This window comes from Rattus rattus, chromosome X, assembly GCF_011064425.1.
Source record: "Rattus rattus isolate New Zealand chromosome X, Rrattus_CSIRO_v1, whole genome shotgun sequence".
NCBI lineage: Eukaryota > Metazoa > Chordata > Mammalia > Rodentia > Muridae > Rattus > Rattus rattus.
The window spans coordinates 14,542,170-14,550,599 of record NC_046172.1 but is presented as its reverse complement, the minus strand read 5'-3'; the positions used below and the strand labels follow the sequence as shown (position 1 = coordinate 14,550,599).

Below are 8,430 nucleotides of genomic sequence, written 5' to 3'. Positions count from 1 at the left end.
AAGTCACTGGAATAAAATGACAAGAAGAGAGTCCAAGACAAGCCTCGGCAGAATCAGCAAAGACTGAGTGGCCTGTGCAGAGTGCCGAGGCCCCACAAACCAACTCCCCATTGCCCCGCATCCATGACAGGGCTGTGTGGTGTATGCAAGCAAGTGAGGTGCTGGACATGTGCGTGTGTGGGATATATACATCAGTCTGTGCTCCTGATATCAGGGAAGGTAGGGTATGTGTATGTAAGACAGGCCAGAGGTATAGTCACGGGGCCCTTTGTGACATGTCCTAGCCAACACCTATTCTGACCAGAGGCTGTAAATGTTGAACTATCTTACACCATCTGTAAATGTTGACTTTCTTACACCACCCCTGGAATGCATGTGACTTCACTCCACTGTTGTCCTTTCAGCCTGCCTCAGACAAGAACCCGATGCCCAACCCAAGGCCAGCTAAGCCTATGGCTCCTTCCTTGGCCCCTGGCCCGTCCCCAGGAGGCTTGCCAAGCTGGAAGACTGCGCCCAAGGGCTCAGAACTCCTAGGGACCAGGGGTCCTGGGGGACCCTTCCAAGGCCGGGACCTGCGAAGTGGGGCCCACACCTCTTCTTCTTCCTTGAACCCCCTGCCACCATCACAGCTGCAGGTGAGGCCCAGGGCCCAGAATGGGGCAAGCAGGGTGGGGTACTTGAGCCTATAGGTGTCGACCTTTACTGTGGCATGTGGCAGGAGGGGGGGCTGGCTGGGGCACAGGAAGTGGTTTATGGGTCCCAGGCAAGTCTATGACTTATGCAGATATTGCAGGGCCAAGAAAATCCCCACTCCCCAGGCCTCAGAGATTCTAGGCTTTCCCCACCCCTCCTAATCCTTGTCCTGATAGGAGACCTTGTTATTATCCCATGGGCATAGATAGACCATGTATTCTCATTCTGCTGTGACAAGAGGAGTTGGTTGGGCCCAAGAAGGTAAGGTAACAGTGTTGGAACCACTTCTACCTCTTATAACTATTTGACCTTGATGAATTCAGTCTCCATGAGCCTCAGATTCCACATATGTGGGACTTTAGTTAAGAGCTGAGGAATGCAACACAGAACTATGAAGATGAGGCTGGCATCTCACGGCATCTCCCTTCTCCCTCCAGCTGCCTACAGTGCCCCTAGTCATGGTGGCACCCTCTGGGGCCCGACTAGGCCCCTCACCACACCTGCAGGCACTTCTCCAGGACAGACCACACTTCATGCATCAGGTATGCAAGAGGCTGGGAGGAGGGAACAAACAGTGCAGCTGTGGAGCAGAGCCCCAAGCCCGGCTGAGGCACGGTCCATATGTGTTCCACAGCTCTCCACTGTAGACGCACATGGCCACACCCCTGTGCTACAAGTGCGCCCACTGGACAACCCAGCGATGATCGGCCTCCCACCGCCTACTGCTGCCACTGGAGTCTTCTCCCTCAAGGCCCGGCCTGGCCTGCCACCTGGTAATACCTTCACAGTATCTCTACGTTCGCCAATCTTTGAACATACGCAATGTAAATGTTTCTGAATTATAGCCCTATGGAGGTCTACAGGGGTGTTAAGAGTCATGGAAACTCCAACCTCCAAAAAATGTCAGGCTTAGAATCTTGAAGACAGAATGTAAAAAAAAATCACAAATCACTATCATTAGTCAAAATGCCATCACTTACCAATGGCCATCTTTAGGCTGTTCTGTCAGGAAAGCCCCTGGGCCAGGTGGGGACAGCGGAGTCTATGACAGAATCTTCAAGGCTCAGGAGAGGGGGAGAGGCCTTCTGGGGGGCAAGCTAGCAACGCATTTGGTCTGCAGATCCAGAGTGCCCTGTCTCTACCCACAGGGATCAATGTGGCCAATCCTGGAATGGGTGTCCAGGGGCAGCTCTATTCTGCACCTTCCACGCTCAAGTACACAGGAAAGACAGGTGAGTTGGCAGGACTGGCAAGCCCCTCCTCGCCCCGTTTCTGCCTTCTCCTCTGCTGACATCCCATTCTCCCACCCCCAGCAACCTTCTGGCTGCACCGCAAGGATCCTACCCACTGCTGGCAAACGGAGTCTGCAAGTGGCCGGGTTGTGAGAAAGCCTTTGAAGAGCCGGGAGAGTTTCTCAAGTGAGTAGCCTGACCCTACCCACGGAGCTCTGCTGTCTGAGCAAAGGGCTAGACTGCATACCTCAGCTCACTCTCCTCCCAGTGGATGATAAGAGTCGTAAGGCTTGAGACTCCATCCCTCTCTGGCTCTGTGACCTTGGGCAAGTTACTGATCTCTAGGCCCAGGTTACCTCACATGTATGAAGAGACATAATAATAAAGGTCTATGCTGATAGTTACCTTCATTTTATACACAAAAACATCGAAGGCCACAGAGAATTAAGGGTCAGTCAAGCTCGCATAGGTCCTGAGTGATGAATCTTGACTATGAACACAGGTAGCCAGGTTCCAGAACCTACACACCTAACTACTTTGTCCTGCTTTCCTCACGCCTCAAATTTCTGCTCCTCTACATGACTAGAGCTCTTTCCCCTCTTTCTACCTTGGCAATGGTACAGGTCCTGCATGGCCAGGCCTTGGCATAGGCTGCGCCTGCCACTTGAAATGCTATCCCGTGTTTAGCTCCTTTCTAATGTCATCCCCAGCACTTTTTCCAGACTCAGTAAACAAGCTCAGGCCTGGAAGCCTGTAGTTGCTAAAGAGTATGTGTTTAAGGCGAATGGGGACGGGGGGATGAGCAAAGGGAAATCTCCCAAAGGGTCTAGAATGTCCCTAACTGGTACACCCACCATGGCCAGCTACATGGAATCTTCTCTTTGCTCAGGCACTGCCAAGCAGATCACCTCTTGGACGAGAAGGGCAAAGCCCAGTGCCTCCTCCAGAGAGAAGTGGTGCAGTCTCTGGAGCAGCAGGTAATGCCTGTGGTGGAGTGTGGCTGAGGGGAAAGAAGGATGTGAGGGTGGACCTTTCAAGGGTCGGTCTTAGCATAGTCAGAAGCGTGGCTGTGAAAGACCAGGTGGAGGCCCCACTTTGGTGTACATCCCCACAGCTCGAGCTGGAAAAGGAGAAGCTGGGAGCTATGCAGGCCCACCTGGCTGGGAAGATGGCATTGACCAAAGCTCCATCTGTGGTGAGTAGCCCAAGTCCAGAGGCAGCAGACTTCAACTGCTGACCGGCAAAAGAGCAGCCCTTAAGGATCAAGTGTCCTTGCATGCAAGCCCCTGCCCTGTCCTGACCATTCCCACCTCAATATGCCAGATCTGAAGACACGCCTACTGTTTACACACCCTCTGACCTTATGACCTCTAAAACACCCTGATTCTGCCTTTTCAGAGCAATAGGAAGTAACCACATAGAGAAGGCAGTAACCCCAATGCACTAGCAGCAGAACTCACAGGGGCCATTGCGAAAAGGAAATTGGAGGGCCCTATGTTCACATTTCAGGATAAGCTCAGAACACTGGACAGTGAGGATTCCTGTGTGACCACGCATTTCACATCCCCAGTGCCAGTTCCTGTTGATAGGAACTTATTCAAGTCTTATACCATAACTGAGGTAGCTACCACTATCATCCTAATGCACAGCTAAGGTCAGGAAGATTTAGTTGACACTCCCAAATTCACAGTTAGACGCTAAGGGATCCCAGTTCAGCCCCTGTCCCCTCCCCTGCACCCCCCTCAGCCCCAGCATCTGTGGCTTCGCAGCATGCTCATGCCTATACTCTAATTAAGATGCTGCTTTATAGCATTCCGCTACAGCCTGCAATTGACTGAAGGGCAGTGCCCTTCTCAAAAGCATACTGGACACAGTGGTATGCACCTATAGTCCTGGCTACGAGAGAGGCTGAAGGAGGATCACCTGAAGCCTCGCCGTCAAGCCCAGCCTGGCCAACACTGGGAGACTCTGACTTTTCTGAAATACAAATAAACAGAGTTGGGAAGAAACTTCAGTGGGAAAAGTGATCAGCATCCAAGTATAAAAACCTGAGTTTTGCTGGGTGGTGGTGGCGCATGCCTTTAATTCCAGCACTCAGGAGAGAGAGGCAGGTGGACCTCTGTGAGTTCAAGGTCAGCCTGGTGTACAGAGCAAGTTCCAGGACAGCCAGAGCTTCACAGAGAAACCCTGTCTTGAATACCCCCAACAAAAAAGGACCTGGGTTTAGATTCCAGCACCCATACCAGAGGCAGTCTATAATCCCAGTGCACCTAGGTGGATACAGAATTACCCAAAACGCTGTGCATGATAGCACAGGCCTTAATCCCAGCACCCAGCATACATATACACATCATACACACATATATGATATAAATATAACCAAATTAGTAAGTGTTAATTTTAAAATAAAGTGGGGTGTGTTGGGGGACTAAAGAGGTGACTTGGGGATTAAGAGAGTTTGCTGCTCTTTTAGGGGATCAGAGTTTGGTTCCTAGCACCTACAGAGTAGCTCACAACTACCTCTACCTACAGTTTCAGTGGATCCAACGCACTTTTCTGGCTTCCACAGGCACCAGGCACACATATGGTGCCCAGATATGCATGCAGGCAAAACTACCATGCACCTAAAATAAAATGCAAACTGATTTGGCAATAATCTCAGCCCTTGGGAGGTTGATACAGCCAGCGTGCCCCAAGTCTGAGCCCATCCTGTGCTACATAGTAAATTTTAGACTAGCCTGTATTACAGAGTGAGAGCCTACCTAAATAAATAGCCAACCAACCAAGCAATCATTTTTTAAAGTAAAGTGGAAAGCTCCGTGTGGTAGCATATTGCCTTTAATCCCAGAACTTGGGAAGCAGAGGCAGGTGGACCTCTGTGAGTTTGAGGCCAGCCTGGTCTATACATTGAGCTCCAGGACAGCAGATAGATAGATAGATAGATAGATAGATAGATAGATAGATAGATAGATAGATAGATAGATAGATAGATAGATAGACAGACAGACAGACAGATGGACAGACAGACAAGACAGACAGAATTATATAGATGGAAGCCAGATGTGGTGGCGCACACAATCCTAGCACTCCTGAGGTAAAGCTAGGATAGAAGGTATAAGGCTAGTTAGAGATATATAGTGAGACGGTCTGAGAAAAAAATGAAGTAAGACAAAAATAAAATGAATATGCAAGCATGGAGCAGTACTCAGGAGGCAGAGGCAGGTAAGTCTCTGAGAGCTGCAGGCCAGTCAGGGGACATATAGTAAGACCCTGTCAATGATGGTGATGATGATGATGATGATGATGACGACGACGACGACGACGACGACGACGACGACGACGACGATGATGATTTAAAAACCAAAATGAATAGACATGAATGAGAGAGGGGGAAGGAGGGGGAAGAAAAAGGTAAGCGATGGGGAGGAGATACAGTGAAAGTGGTCTGTATGCATTACATACATGTACAAAATTGTCTAAAAACAAATTTAATAATAAAAATGCCAACTAGTGTTTGAAAGGATAAAATCACAAGCTTAAGCTTCTCAATCCCCACTCCCTCAGGCCTCAGTGGACAAGAGCTCCTGCTGCCTCGTAGCCACCAGCACCCAGGGCAGCGTCCTCCCGGCCTGGTCTAGTCCCCGGGAAGGTTCAGACAGCCTGTTTGCTGTGCGGAGACACCTCTGGGGAAGCCATGGAAACAGCACCTTTCCAGGTCAGTGTAGCCGACGCCCCATCTGATGACCCCAAGCTCCTAATAGCAACCGGCACCAGGGGTATGAAGGAGCTCCCCCATTCCCCTCACCCCAGCAGCAGCTGCAAAAAAACTGCACCTGAGTTTATTAGGTCTAGAAGCCCCCAACAGTTATAAATACATAGTCCCACCCTGTGTCTTTGGGGACTGAAGCCAGGCCTCACCTATTAGACATCTGCTACTTCATTTGGTCATCATGAGGGAGGGGCCTGGCTAAGTGATTCCAAAGAACCCTCTCTTCCACCCCACCTCAAGGAAATCGAGTGGACTCCTCCAAGCTTACCAATCCTCTCCCACCTGTCAGGCCTGGGTTGTGGATTACCAGGGAGCACAGGACTTTGGTGTCCGGCTGGCTACGCCACTTGAGCTGCTTACATGCCTTTGACATGCAAATTACTTGACTCCTTTTGAATATGAGGAGAGCCATTTTGGCAGCAGCGCTGCAAAGCAGAAACAGCTTACAGCAGGTACTCAGTAAACAGTACCTGTGTGTGAGCAGAGACCCCCCCTCCACCCTTGGTGCTAAGGATAGGATTTCAGGCCTTGGACTCACCATGCAGACATAGGTGGGGCAGAGTGTGAGGAGGCCAAGGGGTCTGATCTTTGCCAACCTTCTGCAGAGTTCTTCCACAACATGGACTACTTCAAGTACCATAATATGCGGCCCCCTTTCACCTACGCCACCCTCATCCGATGGGTAAGCAGGGCAGCCTAGGCCCAGCATCTGGGGGGGCAGACCAGGGGGAGACTGCCTTACACTCTACTCTTTCTTTCCCCTTGACCAACAATTACGAAGCTATTACAGGACAGAGGGCCTAGAGTAGGCTTCCCCCTCAGCCCCAACCCTGAGGAACATGCCCCTTATTTCACCTGACTCCAACTTCCAGGCCATCCTGGAAGCTCCAGAGAGGCAGAGGACACTCAATGAAATCTACCATTGGTTCACACGCATGTTTGCCTACTTCAGAAACCACCCTGCCACCTGGAAGGTGAGTGCCTCTGTACGCACTGCTGGCTGTGATGGTTCCAAGGGTGGCTAACCTGGGGCTAAATGTGTGAGGAAGTAGCAGGTCAGTACTGAGTAGGTCTGATCAGCTCACTGGACTGACAATCCACCCCATGCCCCTTCCACAGAATGCCATCCGCCACAACCTGAGCCTGCACAAGTGCTTTGTGCGAGTGGAGAGTGAGAAGGGAGCAGTGTGGACCGTAGATGAATTTGAGTTTCGCAAGAAGAGGAGCCAACGCCCCAGCAAGTGCTCCAACCCCTGCCCTTGACCTCAAAACCAAGAAAAGATGGACGGGGGCCAAAACATGAGACTGAGGCTGTAGGGGCAAGGAGGCAAGTCCTGGACATACCTATGGAGACCAGGCAGTGAGGTTTGCCATCTTGCCTATCAGGGCCTCCACTCTCTATCTAGCGGCCCTCCTGAGAGGGGTGCCAATCTCAACCTAGCCCCTAGCCCCAACCTACCCCCAAGATGAGATTTCCAGCCAAACAGCCCTCACAACCAGCTATACATATATCTGCCTTGGCCACTGCCAAGCAGAAAAATGACAGACACAGTTCATAATACTGTCCCTTGGACTCAACCCAACCCCTAAAACATGAAGAGCCTGCCTTCGCACATTCATGGGCTCTCAAAGTTACAGTCCTGCAATTGCACGTGACTGCAATCCTACTGACTCATAGCCCAACACTCACCCACAACGTCTGCAACCACGGACACTATGACACATAGCAGGGGTGTAGATGCAGACCCTTGCACAGCAGCAGCGCTGGAACCTTCAGAATTAGCATCCCAGAAAACCACACAGGCATAACTGATCATACGTAGCCTCTAGTAATGCCCAAAAAATATCAAGTCAGACACAGCTTGTCAGAACGCACACGTGTACATGTACACACATGCAGCCCCTCCACCATATCTCCTGAGTTCCATGAATACACACCGACTTTCCAAAATGTACCCCATATATCACTTGCCACTAACCCCAGTCCCCTACCCCCAAGCCCCAATCCATGCCTAAGCGTGGCCCACAGAAGAACTTCTCTTTTATTTGGAATCCAAGGCCCCTGGTCCCCAGTGCCCATCCAATAAACTGTGGTCGAGCTGGACAATCACCCTGATCAGATATGGGAACAGATAAGCAGACAGCTGGGTTTAAGGTCCCAGCAGGAGAAAGTGGATACCAAATTGAAGAGAGTGCTAGAGCCAAGTGCTTCAGCACGGTCTCCAGTACCCCCAAATTCCTGCCTGTGCTTAGGAGGCATCCATCAGGGCTCTAGACCTCTCGGACCCGACCCAAGAGGCCAGCATTCTCCTGGCGAAGGGCTCGGTAGTCCTCACAGATCTTCTCCAGGTTGCTCAAAGTCTTCTTGCCCATCTCTGTCTCAATCTAAGAAAATAGGAGGCACACATCTTCAGCGCCTGCTGGCTGTCCCTCTACTGCACTCCTCCCTGCTCCTCCCATACCCTAACAGTGGCCTGTTCCTTCTCATCACTGGGTTTCTGCGTATGTCCTTCCCTCCACCTAAAGCAACAGCTTCTACCACGGGCTCTGGAAGGCATAAGGAGGTTCAAGCTAAAAGCCAGGGCTCAGGGCAGGCAGCTGGCTAGCCTCAGGTCACAGGCACATCGGGCACTAAGGCTAAGCCTGTATCTGTTGATTTTCTGGTTTCAAAGACTCTCAACGCAAAACAAGGAACTGTCTCCTGGCCTGTCTCCATTCCCCTTCCCATTCCCAGGT

General features: G+C 51.1%; 2 protein-coding genes across 2 annotated transcripts in view; one reads left to right on the top strand and one right to left on the bottom strand.

The window, feature by feature from the left end:
• The first annotated feature begins 404 nt into the window (after nucleotides 1–404).
• Foxp3 (forkhead box P3) lies at nucleotides 405–7,147 on the top strand. Its single transcript, XM_032890051.1, is given in 13 exon segments — nucleotides 405–635; nucleotides 1,131–1,235; nucleotides 1,328–1,466; nucleotides 1,842–1,858; nucleotides 1,860–1,876; nucleotides 1,878–1,925; nucleotides 2,007–2,111; nucleotides 2,815–2,902; nucleotides 3,040–3,120; nucleotides 5,490–5,640; nucleotides 6,300–6,376; nucleotides 6,567–6,668; nucleotides 6,814–7,147. Coding segments are annotated over 13 exon segments (1,284 nt in total). The 5' UTR covers nucleotides 405–425; the 3' UTR covers nucleotides 6,958–7,147.
• A 570-nt stretch (nucleotides 7,148–7,717) lies between these two features.
• Ccdc22 (coiled-coil domain containing 22) overlaps nucleotides 7,718–8,430 on the bottom strand; it is a 13,326-nt gene continuing 12,613 nt past the window's right edge. Inside the window, 1 exon segment of the mRNA XM_032890052.1 lies at nucleotides 7,718–8,079. Coding sequence (XP_032745943.1) covers nucleotides 7,966–8,079 — 114 coding nt within the window. The 3' untranslated portion in view covers nucleotides 7,718–7,965.